The sequence below is a fragment of the Akebia trifoliata genome, chromosome 8 (genome assembly GCF_017979445.1).
Source record: "Akebia trifoliata isolate Shusen 1 chromosome 8, ASM1797944v1, whole genome shotgun sequence".
Lineage (NCBI taxonomy): Eukaryota > Viridiplantae > Streptophyta > Magnoliopsida > Ranunculales > Lardizabalaceae > Akebia > Akebia trifoliata.
In genome coordinates, this window is record NC_141382.1 from 41524759 (window position 1) to 41538879 (window position 14121).

A 14121-nucleotide genomic window follows, 5' to 3' on the forward strand; every position below is an offset into this window, starting at 1 on the left:
AAATGACAAAGATAATGACCTTTGCTTCATCGCGTGGCTATAAAAGAAAATTAAGAAAAAGATTTCTTTTTTTTCTTTCTTATTACTGTTTCTACAAATCTACCATGCACTGGCAGGAATGGCAGAATAAATGGATTTAACGAGAAATCAAAGGCTTTGAATTTTATATGCGAGAGAAATCTAGGGTTCCTTCGCTACTTGTTCTTCCGAATCAGTAATTCTTCTGCTTCTCTTGTTAATCAAATTTCATAGTTTTGATTTTTTTTTTTTTTTTTAAATCTTCTTAGTTTCTCTATTACTCTCTGTCTGTGTCTGTGATACAAATTCCAGTTGATTTTTCCGATTTTCGGTTTAGTTTTTGATGCTTTGGTTCTTGGTACTTGGGTGAATTTCAGTGCGAGTTTAGTTCTTGAGATTCTTGTTTTTTCCCTTGCTGTTTTTGTTAATTGATCTTTGATTCTGTTCGACGCTTGTAGTTTTGAAGTTTATTTTGTTGGATTAAGAATTAGTCTATGTAGAATTGGTTAGAGTGGCTGCATGTGTGTGAGAATTAGTTTGTTTTTTTGTTTTTGATTCTTTGATCTCCGAGGTTAGGGTTTTGATCTTCTAAGTGAATAAATTTAGAAATTGGCTTCGAATTGAGCGGATTTTTGGCTTACATGACTGAGAAAGGTATTAACTTCAACAGTTTTGTACTTTTCATGTGTTTATCTATGAATTCTTGTTTGTTATTTCTTCTTTTATTTTTGTTTTTAATTTCAGTTTTTTGGTTTTTAGATGGTGGTGGTGGTGCAGATCAGATGAATAGGCTTAAGAGAACCCTTAGATCAAACAAGAAAAACAAAGCTCAAGCATCACAGGAATATAATAAACTTCATTTTGAACAACTGTTTGTTAAGTAGGATTCATCTTTAGGATTTGTTATTTGAAGTAGGGATGAATTATGAGGTAGTTACTATTAGTAGAACTCTTTTAGTTTTGGGTTTTGAATTTCTATAAGTTTTTGTAGGGACGGATCTTCCGGGCAATTCTTTTTTGGCCTCTGAATGTATCTTTGATCTTATGGTGGGTGAGATTTCCAAAGATAGAAGAAAGATATTCTTCTTCTTGGTGGAGAGTTCAGCCAATCCTTTTGTTTCCATAGGATTAATTTGACATTCTACATCATTATTGCTATCAAAGCATGTTCATGCCTCTAGCATCCCATGATGAAACATAATCCTTATATATATTTTGATAAATTGAAGTTTTATTGAAACCTTAGGATTCAATCCCCTTGATTGATCTTTTTGGGGTCGTTCTTTCGAGTAGTGCATGTTTCCTTATGCCGCTTCTCTTAGTTGTGAGATGTTTTCCATTAAATTGCTTCTACCAAATTACGTGTGTGATTTCCCATTCCTTCACTATTACATGCTTTTCAATTGTTGAAACTCTTTTTGCCAACCCACCAGACATTCTTTCAGATCCGAAACTAGAAACCCACTCAATTGACAAAAGTATTTAATGTATATCTATATAATAAAACAGGTCCCACTTTACTATAGTTTTGTGGGAGAAAAACACCTCCTTCAGCTACAGTGGAGTGGGGTCCACATTACTTCCTCTTCACCCCTTCAACTTTATTGTCTTTCCTCTCCTTCCTCCGCCTCCCTTTTTTACTCCTTTAACCCTAAAGAGTTTAGTGTATATATATTAGGGTTTAATTGTTTTGATCGAATAACTTCCATGTCTTGCATAACTTGTGGATGATCAATTTTTTTTTTTTTTTAATTTATTAATCGATCCAAATCTCTTGATACTAGTTGATCTTCCCAAATTATTTAGAGTTGTAATGATCAGTTCATGTGCAATCCATTCCCAATCGCTATTGCCAACTACAACAATACTGAGAACAAACTATTCCTGTCTTTTTGTGAACATCCATCGCTGTTGAGAGTGACTGAATTTAGATATTTCGGTGAAAAAAATATATAGTGAACGTCTTTCAACCAAAAGCATCAAATTTCATGTATAAAAAATACAATATGTCGATGGAAATATTTCAACAACAGTACTCCGATCGAAATATTCTTTTTTGCAAAAATATTGATTAAATTTTTGAAAAATTTCTTTTTTAAAAGACTTGTAAATTACACTTAATACTCATTGTTTAGTTAGATATGTCTCTATCATCTTATATTTACAAGCATTGTAGCTCTTCATACGAGCCAAAACATATAATCGTCCGTGTTCTAATTTGTTGGATATGTCAATAATTTATTTATTTGGCTTTTAAAAAATAAAGAAATAATAATGTGTGAATATAGTACTTAATGATTTATGCATTTTAGTAATTATTTTAAATATTAATGAGTATCTTAGCTAACATGATATTGTTACTTTTATTCTATGTAAAATATAATTGTTTTTTGATTGTCAAGTCATCGGATACTTTGCCAACATGTAGTTTCACACTTCATATGATTGCTTGATGACTTAAGAATATGTTTTCATTTTATTTATTAATTATTTATGTAGTTTCAATGAAAATTTCCTCAACATTTCTATCATTTTCATGAAATTTTATTAATACCTCAGATCGTGACCACAATCTCTAAACGAGATTGGCATCGTAACTGAAATTTAATACTTTGGTTGCTGGTAGTGAATAAAAATCATTGCAATTGCTATCGTGTTAGCTAAAGGGCGACCCAGACATGGGTTTGACACAATTGTTCGCATTGTTACATGACTATTGCTGGATTTTCACTGTCTTCTGTGTGAAACCAATGTTCTAGCTCCTGGTTCTATTATGATTTGTTGAAAATCGCAATTCTCGTTATTTATTTTTTATAGGTCAAAATCAAAACCCTTGTATATCTTCACTAGAATCAAATCATTGTTGTTCCGTGCAGTTGTTAAATTTTTCACTGTGTTCTAGAAGTTCCTACAAGCACAATAGAACTAGGATTGTTAAATTCTCTTCATTTAGTTGGGCACTCATATTTTCTTTTCTCATTCATTGGTTTTGGGTTCCTATATCCAGTAATCCTGCAGTGTGCTTTCATTTGTTCCTTCGTTCTGTTCTTTTAATGGTTCTTCTGTAATGCATTTTTTTTTTAATCCTGTATTTCTTTTTTATTTTTTTTGGGGTGTATAGTTGGATAGGTGTTTGATAGTTTACAGAAGAAAGTTGGAATCATGCACACAAAATCTGAAAATGCAAATTTGCTAGAACCCAATGCCCATAGCATTCCACCATCAACAATTGTTCCTCAACCTTGGTGGCGTGATGTTGGGTATAGTACTGCCCCTTCAGTTACTCTAGGGGAGAGCTCATCAAAATCATCTTCACTAGAATCACCAGACGGTGGCATGGGGACAAAAACCATCCAGTTGCAAGGTGGTGGTGGCCTCGATGAGAGGACTGGTGTTCCTAAAGAAATGCAGACTACTGTGATGCCACAATCAGGTACTTCTTCAAGATCATATGTTGTTTAACAAGATGTGCTGTGAAAATATTCTTGCAAGTCACTGCTAGAACAGAAAATTTAATGCTTTGAAGCAGTGAAAGTAGTCTTGAATATTTTTTTTACAGTTATTTGTGAGCTTATTGGGATCCAAGAAAAAAGTAAGCATCTTTGAATATCTGGTTGCCTAATATGCCAGTTGGAAGAAAACAGAAAAAAACTTAAAATGAACAACATGCCTCTTAATCTGGTTTGGATGAAATTTTTTTTTTGTATATTGTTGGAATCAGAAAATTAACATGTTGAGTGAGTCCATTTTCATTGTTAATCACGATTTAATTTCACAAACACATCAGTTGATCTTTCTTACCTGATGGGAACTGGGGATCTAGTGGATGTAGGCATTCTTTTGATCTTATCATACTTCTTATAAGAAGGTGTTACCCAATAAACATTGCTTAATCTTGAGGGCATTCTAATTTGCGTTGAACTTCTCGAGATAGTTAACATTAGCCTATGTAACAAGGACTCTCTCTCTCTCTCTAAAATGTGATATTTATTTAGACAAATCCTTGTTTTATTGTACATGTTTTGTTTCCAACTCTTTTTCAAGTGCCATTCATGTGATTTCACATATGTTATCTTGTATTACATTATTTCTATATTCAAACCCCCTTGAACCCATACTTCTTATCCTAACCACTAACCCATCTTTACCTATCAAAAAATACATTATTTCTATATTTCATACATAATAGGAAATTTCAAAATATTTTCATTTACATAAGATCTGACATGAAATTTAATTGATTCTTTTTCTAGTGTCATTCATGTGATTTCACATATATTAGCTTGTAATACATTATTTTTATATTTTCTACACAACAAGAAATTTCAAAATATCTTCATTTCCATAAGATCCGACAAGAAATTTAATTGACAATTTCTTTTTGTCTATATTTTGGTGAAAATCACTATTCATTTCATGAAATATTTTGATGAGTAGTAAACTCTGTTAGAAATATTCTTTTTGAATTTTTTTTCAAAAGATATTGATTAAATTCATAAACGTAATAGAAGTTATAAATTGCTTGTAGAAAGGATTTATAAATCACATATAATAATATTAATTAATAGCTTAGCAATATGTATATATATAGGGTCACAATCCCTTGACTCCTAAGAATGATTCGTGAAAAAAACACAGGATCCCAACCCTTTAAATGCAAAATCCAATGGTTGAGATTTATCCCCGGGTTAAGAATCTCCGAGATTTGTGTTATCAAGATACTCATAAATCTCAAACCATTGGATTTTGTGTTTAAAAGGGTTGGGATCATGTGTTTTTTTCATGAGTCATTCTTAGTAGTCAACGGATCCCAATATATATATATAGGGTCATGATCGGCACCCTATGTTTTATCCTACATGGGTTAGAAGTTTTGGAATGGGCTGATTTTTGGTGAGGATGATCTCGATGGGGTGATCATCCTAAAGAGATCATCCTCATAAAAAATCAGCCCATTCCAAAACTTCTAACCCCATCAAAAGTGGTTTACAAAAAAATTGACGGTCCACGCTTATTCAACTTGTAAACATGGGGCTAGAAGTTTCGGAATGGGCTATTTTTGGTGAGGATGATCAAAACACATAAGGTGCCGAACATTTCCCATGTGTATATATATATATTGGTCGGGTTCAAGAGCCAATGACATAGCCAACATGTTTTGTCCTATATGGGCTAGAAGCTTCGAAATGGGCTCATTTTTTTTAGGATGATCTCTGTGGTAATGAATATATATATATTCATTAATTAGCGTAAATGAATTATAATTAGTTAGGTATCTCTATAATCTTATTTTGATGTATTCTAAGCATATTATGTTCTTATATGAATGCACACAATCTTCCATTTTTTGTTAGTTGGACACATTTGTGATTTATTCATACCTATTTAAAAAATAAAAATACAACAACATTTGAATGCAATAATTAATGGTATTCTCCATTTAAGCAAATGTATTACATATTACGGTATATGTTGCTAATGTGATTATCATTCTCATTTCTATGTAGGGTACTATTGTTTATTATTGTTGAGTTCTCAATACTTGCACATGTGTAATAGGATGTTGTTGCTTTTCATTTCCACACTCCACATGGTTGTTTATTGTATATTCGTATTATGAACCCTTTGGTGAATCCATTTTCATAGCTAATCACAATTTAATTTCACAAACACATCAGTTGATACCATAATATATGGAATAGCTATTCAAATGTGGTAGAATTATCAGGTTTGGGGGTTTGTTTTCCAACTCATTGTATCTGTTTCTTAAATCGAGATCCAGACATGTCCAAGTTAACATTGCGATGAACCATAATGCCAAGCCAAGTATATCCTCATTTGAACATTCTTGTACTTACTCTATTCTATCTTGATTGCCTTCTAGAGAACCCACTACTTTTTCTTTTTATTCTTTGAGGGGCTGTCTCAGTTCCACTTCTACCATTAACTTCTAGTATGAGCTTTGATTTTGCTTACGTTATCTCTTGAACTGTATGTGTTGCAAATCTATCTTGTGCTGAAATAAATTTATCAATTTGTCTTACATATCAAAGGTCTGATTCAAGGTTGGATGTTGACACTTGTTATTGTCCACCAACAAATAGATCTAGATTGTTCATCTTTGGACATAATTACTTTGTTGTGATACTAATGAAGATTTCCCTTTTATGGTCAGATGGTAAAAACGCACAGGACCTTCAGCATCTGCAGCATGCTGTGTCTATATCTCCAACAGGTGGTGAATTCCTGGTCCCACATTCACAGCTTGAACTTGTTGGTCACTCAGTTGTAAGACCTCTCTCTCTCCTTTGGAATTGTAGTAGTTGCTTTACTTATGCAGACATTATCTTTTTTTATCCAAGAAATTAAGACTTCATATATTGGATGCTTTTTGGGGATAATGTAAAGGTACTGCTGAAGGGATTCTTACTGCTCTTTCAATTTGTTACAGGCTTGTGCATCGTACCCGTACTCTGATCCATATCATGGGGGAATAATGGCTGTTTATGGAACCCAGTCTCTGGTACACAACCTGTATTCTGTGCAAGTTGATTAAAATGATGATGCTTGCCTGATTGGGTTGATTTACATAATTGATGCTGATCAAAATGAAAAGAGAAATTGCATGTTTAGTTATATGACTTGGTATCGTATGTAGTCATTTATTTGTTGATGACCTCTGTTAGGAATATGCTTTTATATATCCAGTTTTGTTATGTTATTGTCTCTGATCTTTCGAAATGAGACTCACTTCTGTTCTCATTTTTGGAGTTCCGTTTTAGCCCATTACTCCGAATTTATATGCTAGACACAAAGTAAAGAGTTCTTTTGTTCGTAAATGTGAACTGGAGTGGGGACTTCTGAAGTATTTAAGAACTGTTATTAATTGAGAGTGTACTGTTAAGATTATGGTTTTAAGTCTCAGTCTTGAGTGATATGTATTGCCCAACACTCCTTGGTTTCGATTTGGATAGGGACAAGAGTTATCCATGTTGCACAATTTACACTGTTTGCTTTCTTATCGATCTGGTTGCCCAGATTGGTTGTATTGTTTTATCTTCTGACGTGCATCACTCAATTGGCATCGTCATGTTCATATTGTTCTATAGAAGTATTTGCCCTCATCCATGATTTGTATTGATTTTTGTAAATGATTTCCCTGTAAATCTTTTGGTTTATTTGTAATTGATATAATTAAGTTCGTTTTTGGGAAGTCTGAAGCTTGAAGAATCATATCGAAGTCAAACTCATTGAAGATCATGCTAAAGAGGTTGGAAAGAAGAATGAAGGACCAATCGAGATCATCACACGCTGAAAAAGAAAGTCAGACTTGGTCAGTCAACCGACCCCGAAACTCAGATCTCTTCATTTTTTTCATTCAGACGATCAAACCCGAGAGTTGGGTACCTTCATTTCTGTTCACTCAGCGATCGAGACTGCTCGATCGACTAACCTGAAAGTCTCAGAGTTCTTGAGTTTACTCCTCGGTCGACCGAGCACTTAAAACCCAGTTTGTGCTACTTTTTCTGTTTTAACGATCACTTTATCCAAGAAAGACTTGGTCTTTGGTTGTTTTCGAAATTGATGATTCTTTCAAGAGTCCATCCTTAGTTGTTAGGGTTTCTCTTTAAACCCTATTCTTCTTTATTTTCTATAAATAAGAGAGATCTATCAGTAAAGTTCACCAAGCAAAAAACCAATTAGATCTGAGTTAAGCTCTTGAGTTTTTTCCATCCTCCTTTCTTATTCGCTAATCCATTTTCTAGTAATACTCTGAGTTAGAGAGAGAGAGTTGTTCTATCTTATTTCTATTTTTATTGAGATTTCTCATTGTGAAATCTCATAACTAGCTCGAGTGTAAGTCCCAGGTATAGTATTGCGGCGGTGTGCTCGCTTTTTTGTGTAAGCGGTTGTAATCCGAAAGCATTGAGAAAAAGATATCAGCTCAAGTTATTAGGCTTTGCGAGAGTGGAGTAGGGACCGAGGTTGCCAAACCACTATAAATACGTGCCTTTTGTGTGGTTTGATTTTCACTAAAACTCTACCTTGTTTATTATTCTGATTGGTTGTATGTTGCGGTTGCTTGTTTGGTTCATTAAGTGTTGTGATAATAAAAAACTATTAGAAAACCTATTCACCCCTCTAGGTGTTCTTTATGGTTATTTCATGTTCGATATGGCAATGCCAACATTAGCAGCAATCAACATTGTTCGATATGCATTGCCCGTGTGTCAACTTCATCATTCACTTTCCCTATTGGGCCACGAGCATTAGTTTGAAAAATCATATTAATCAATGTCTAGATGAAATGGTATAAGTTGTATAAAATATATACAATAGCACGTGTGCGCGGGGTGGGGTGGGGGGTATGATAGAGTAATAGCACTCAAGTGGAACTTGATTGTTTGTATTTTAATTTTTTTTCCTCCTCCAACTATCCATATTAATATATTTTAAATTTTCATCTTTTGTTTTGGTATTGTCATATTCATATTGTTCAATATGGAAATGCCAACATTTGCTGCAATCACCATTGTTCAATATGCGTTGCCCATAACTTCATCATTCATATTGAACTAGAATCCATGATATTTGGATCATGAGCCAGATTCTTTCCCTGTTGGGCCACAAACATTAGTTTGACAAATCGTATTAATCAATGTATAGATGAAATGTTATAAGTTGTATTAAGAAGTAAAAATGGATAGAGTAGCCGGGGGGTTGGGGAGGGTGGGGGGGCTCTGATAGAGTGATAACACTCAAGTGGACCTTGATTGGTTGTATTTTAATTTTTTTAATACTCCAGCTATCCGTATTAATATATTTTAAATTTTCATCTTTTGTTTTGGTATTTTTAACTCTTAGTGCATCTTGTGGTCTCTTGCATTGTCTCGGGTTTGTCTCTTCCCGATTGTTGACATGTTGGTATCGGCGCTGGAGAATCCCGAGACTTGAAACATGGTTTAGATTCCTTGTTATGGTTGGTGTAAGTATTTATTTATATGGTATCTTTTACGCTAACAAGATTAATAAAGGGCATTCCCAACATGGATGTTTAACATGAAATTGTTTTGCCTAATGATTGTTGCCAATTGTATCAGGTACATCCTCATTTACTTGGAATGCATCATCCTAGAATGCCTTTGCCTCTTGAAATGGCAGAGGAGCCTGTGTATGTGAATGCCAAGCAGTACCATGGAATTATGAGGCGAAGGCAATCGCGTGCCAAAGCTGAGCTGGAGAAGAAACTGATAAAAGTTAGAAAGGTAGATATGCATGCATTGCTCAATTTATTTGTCCTAAGTATTAATTACTTGTGTCGGTCATCCATATTTGTGCCTTGTTGGTTCTTTGCATCTACATGAAAATTTAATGGAATTGGAACAACATTTAAATAGGTTGTCAGTTTAATTGTAGACATAATTGCTACTTATAAGATGATTGGTTATTGACGTGTTTTCTACTGAAATGGAATTTTAAAACTTAAAAGGATGATCTTAAGACTGTAAAGGCCTAATATAGTTACTAGGTTGTTCCCATTTTTCTATTGATAACCAGGTTGTTTGCATCTTAGTGAGCAACCATAATGCACAGGAGTAACATTTATATCATAGTAAGTTTAATTGTAGAAAAAAATGTTTGCTTGTATCATCACCATCCATTAAATTATATATGGTGCCCACAATGTTTGCTTGCATTGGAGTCGGCTGAAGGAATCTCGTTCCTCTATTCAATTCTGTCTTTGGCCATAGCATAGTCTAACATGTTCTTTTCCTGAAGGCTAGGCAATAGAAATCAGATATCTTCTAGTTTGAGGACAAGCTCGGGTCATCTCCTAAACTATGCAAAATTTGTATGGTGCCCACATGCAACCTGAGGAGGAAGGATGGTGCGAGAGGATTGTGTGGGTAAGATAGGAAAAGTAGAGATTTCTGCCACTCGGGGTGGGGGGCAACATAGGAACATAAATTTGTGCAACTTTGGGGTCGTGGGTTCAAGGCCAGCTTACCCTTAAAAATATATATATTAGTTGTGCAAGTGAGGGTTGTTGGGTCAAGTTAGTATCACTCAACATCTTTTAATCATGTACCATAAAAGGTGAGCTTACTAATACTCATTTAGCAGCAACTCCCCTGTCTAAAGTATGGTCAACTCTATGATCCAATTTGCTTATCATTATTGAAAACCACTTGTTTGGGTGGAAAGAGGCTTCTGTGACATTCTTGGGAAGAGATTTCTCTTGGTTAGGGCACTGTCTTAGAAAGTGGAGACTCCATTGTTTTTTTCTTCTTCGTATGGAGTGTTCTGGTATTGGAAGAGCTTTAGGTAATCAATCCTAAGGTCTTCTTGTAGATTTACTCTCCTTACTCAGTTACAGCAATCTTTATCTTCTTTTGAAATGAAGTGAAGTATTGTTGTTGAAGAGTCTTTGATTTTATCTCTGGAGAAGGGCTTGTGTGGTTAATCTTCTCCAGAGGTTTGGAGTCTCAGTCTTCCCAAAAAGTATAGGATCCACCCTAATGGCCATGGCTTTTTGTATTTATAGACTTATGATGCGGTCAATTTTCTAATTATGCCCCTGATTTAAGGGGCTTTACTAGTTTGTTGGTTCAAGGTCAAAATTGGTTTTATTGCAATTTTAGGGGCTTTTGGTGGATCCTACCCATCTCCTTAGATAATCAAGTAATTTGGTTCTTGGGCTGACATGTTTTAATGAATTTGTGTACCCTGTTATGGATTGACCCATTTTATTGAATGTGGGTCAAATACTTAGCCTAGATCACTTGGATGTATTTAGACTGGGTTTTATATACTGAAACCTAGGCCCATTTCCTGCCATTGGCCCTAAAAGTTAAGAGTATAGAGTTTTTTATTAGTTGGATTTTTATTTTTAGAGTTATTATTTTAGATATTTGTTGCTTGATTAGAAATTCTCCAGAATTTGGAGTGTTTCTATTCCCCTTTGGAATTTTAGCTGTTGAGTATAGGATGTCCCTACCATATCTATGCCCAACACCCTCTCTCTCTCTCTCTCTATATATATATATATATATATATATATATATATATATGGGAGTGCTAACGTCCAAGACCTCATGGGGACATTAGTATTCACCACCGCATTTTTTCTTCAGTAATACCCTTATTTTGTCTTTTAGTGAAAAAGATAGGGGTATGTTAGTCTTGTACATAATAAACGCTTGTTTGCATTGATTACCAAAACATTTATTGCAAATAAGATATTTAAATCTAAAGACTAAATGCCTTAATATTAATTATGTAAAATAAAATTATTTATTATATAAATAAACATTTATTATGTAAAAATACTAATATACCATTTTTCACTTAAAAAAAATGGGGAGGGGTATTATTGGAAAAAATTATGGTGGAGAATGCTAATGTCCCCATGAGGTCTTGGACGTTAGTATTCCCCCAGAACCATAATATTTCATTTTTAAAATATTTTTTAATATTTTTTTTATTTTTATATACATGATTTTTTCCTGCTTTTTCTTGTTAAGGGGGTATACATCATTTGCTCTCAAAGCATTAAGTAGCTGAGTTTTTTGTTTTTTTATGTGCTTAAATTCAGACCTCTATCACCTGTTTTGTTGCTCACCTAAAGCTACTTTCTGATTTAATTTCAGATCTGTTTTAGAACCACTCCAGCCTAGTTTAAACCATTGAAATCCATAATTATCATTCAAACATACTTCACATCGAAAACCTTTGCTGGCCTATCATTTTGGTGCATGGGTTTTCAGAATGGATTCATGCTCTAGTTACCTTGTATGCTTAACAATCTTGCCATTTTCGACAGCCATATCTCCATGAATCTCGGCACCAGCATGCAATGAGAAGGGAAAGGGGTTGTGGAGGCCGTTTTCTCAACAAGAAGAAACTCAAGAGTGATTCTGCTAACCCCACACCTGAGAAGGGCACGGGTTCTGGAGCAGTCCCATCTGCACACTCAACAGGATCTGAACCATTACTCACTGATCCTACTAGAAATCTGGATTCCTCCAGTGTTCAGCAAGAATCAAAGGGAGACCAGGAAATGCACGAACCACATACGTACTCTAATGGCAGCGGCAACAGCAATAACTGCTACCGACATCAACATGAGTTCCGGTTGTCAACACTTCATACTCTCTCAGGTGAGGGAGGAGATGAAGGTAAGTGGTCGGGCCAGCAGCAGCGGAGAAGCATTCCTGTGAGCCAGGCCCCTCACAGGGCACTCACCATCCAATGAACTCTTGTGAATATGGGGGGATTGAAGTGTCTCTCCAGCGTTGCCTGCGGTGCTGGAGGCATGGACCCATCGAACGGGAGTGGGGAATCCCTAGTTATATGTAGTCTTTCAGGCAATTCATTCTTGGCTTGGTTTTTTAGTTTGTTTTGTTTGTTACTCAGACACGGGTATGGGTGAAGGTGGAGGGGTGGGCCGTGGTGTTTTCGCGCCACCACCCTTGTTGCCCTTTTTTGTCTTCTGTACAAAAGTGGTGAATAGATGTTGTAGAATTAATTGACTGAACTATAAGAGGAAACAAATACCTTTTCCTTCTCCCCCTGTTTTTATTTTTTATTTTTTATTTTTGAGTCTTGCTGGAGTGACCTCAAGCTGTGACCTCATATCACACTTCTTGACGTGAAAAGGGGATAGGAATCAAAATGCTTTTTCACTCATATCTTGATGAAAAGCATCTTGATTCCCATACACTTTCACGTGAAGAAGTGCGATATGAGGTTCCAACCTGAGGTCAGTTCAGCATTATTTTGTTTTTAGTTTTTTATTTTTTTCCCTTTAAAACGCTTGTTGGGGGATCTCAAACAAATCAGACTTCATCCAATTTTATGCAGAATTTTTTTTTTAAAGATTGTAAAAAAAAACAGATTAAATGGTCTCTACTCGGGACATACATAATGTTGGGCATGGCTCTCTCTGTTGAAATGGTCTAGAATGATGACGAAGTTGGCCATAAATATGTCATTTGTTTTAGGATTGAATTTTGTAGATTTAGGGTATTATTTTTTTTTTAAATTTCCAGTTTTAGTGACCAAAAATGCAGAAACATAGAAAGCAACAGGCATGGTTTTAAATCTCATCTGATCCGTAAAGATTATAGGCAAGTCAAATTTATAGGATGAGATTTAAAATCACGGTTCATTTTTCTCATTGTTGAATGAGATGACGACTTAAACGTATCAGAAAACTCATCCAAGATGACTCAGTCTTGTTCATGGACGAGATGAGATGCAAAATGAGTTTTAAAAAAACCATGTGCGGTAGGACACTTGATATTTAAAGCTTTCTTTTCTTAAGATGGTAAAATGTCAACCTGTCTTCTTCTTCTCTAAAAGCGTGAAGTAAGGTGACCATTGTCGTTTAACCTCGATTATAATTATTTGGTAATAAATAGTTTATGTAAATAATATTTTTTAAAAATTAAGTTGGATTTAAAGATGCTTAGCCACTAGATCATATTTATATATTTAGATAATAAATATTTACTGGGTCTAGATTTCTTGACTCATGAAAGAAAAAGAAAAAAAAAACACACACACACACACACATGATCCCAATTATTTAAATACAAAATTCAATGGTTGAGATTTATCTTTAGGGAAAATATCTCCTAGATTTGTGTTATCAAGATACACATAAATCGCAAGATCGATTTTGCATCGATTGGATTTGTGTTTTCTCGTTAGTCAACGGATCCCACCCCTTATTTAATTTATTGAAAAAATAATTGTTTTTATATAATATTAAAAAAAAAGTTGACCCAATTACAAGTGGCAAACTGTGAAAAAAATAGAGTGCACAATCTCCTTACAAAAAAGCGGAAGGGCAGTGCCCGAGCCATGATTTTGCCCACGGCTCCTGTAGCAACATTGTAGCACACTTTCAACTGTTGAAATAGTGCCACATCAGCTATAAACTTAGATCTCATACTTAAAATATATAAATGTAACGGTTCATTTTTAATGACATGGATTTGAATTAAAAAACTTAGCTTTTTTTTTTTTTTTTTTTTTTTTTTTTAAATCAAATCTAAGTCATAAAGACAAGAGGTTGAGATATTAATTATTTAAAAA

At 34.5% G+C, this 14121-nt stretch overlaps 1 protein-coding gene across 2 annotated transcripts; it reads left to right on the forward strand.

Annotated features, from left to right (window-relative positions):
- The first annotated feature begins 22 nt into the window (after nt 1-22).
- On the forward strand, nt 23-12586 carry NF-YA1 (nuclear factor Y, subunit A1). Of its 2 annotated transcripts, none has more exons than XM_086452152.1 (6): nt 23-214; nt 3140-3451; nt 6194-6306; nt 6470-6541; nt 9120-9284; nt 11843-12586. In XM_086452152.1, the coding sequence occupies exons 2-6, from the start codon at nt 3181-3183 to the stop codon at nt 12272-12274; spliced, it is 1053 nt and encodes a 350-aa protein (XP_086308278.1). In that variant the 5' UTR covers nt 23-214; nt 3140-3180; the 3' UTR covers nt 12275-12586. The 2 variants fall into 2 exon arrangements, with proteins under 2 accessions (XP_086308278.1, XP_086308279.1); XM_086452153.1 differs by lacking the exon at nt 23-214 and adding an exon at nt 277-672.
- Nucleotides 12587-14121: the final 1535 nt, after the last annotated feature.

Bases quoted from the DNA above. Each gene is read 5' to 3' on its own strand.
- NF-YA1 (XM_086452152.1), top strand. From the start codon at position 3,181: ATGCACACAAAATCTGAAAATGCAAATTTGCTAGAACCCAATGCCCAT. The intron at 3,452-6,193 runs GTACTTCTTCAA...TTTTATGGTCAG, and splicing joins TACTGTGATGCCACAATCAG to ATGGTAAAAACGCACAGGAC. The intron at 9,285-11,842 runs GTAGATATGCAT...CATTTTCGACAG, and splicing joins AACTGATAAAAGTTAGAAAG to CCATATCTCCATGAATCTCG.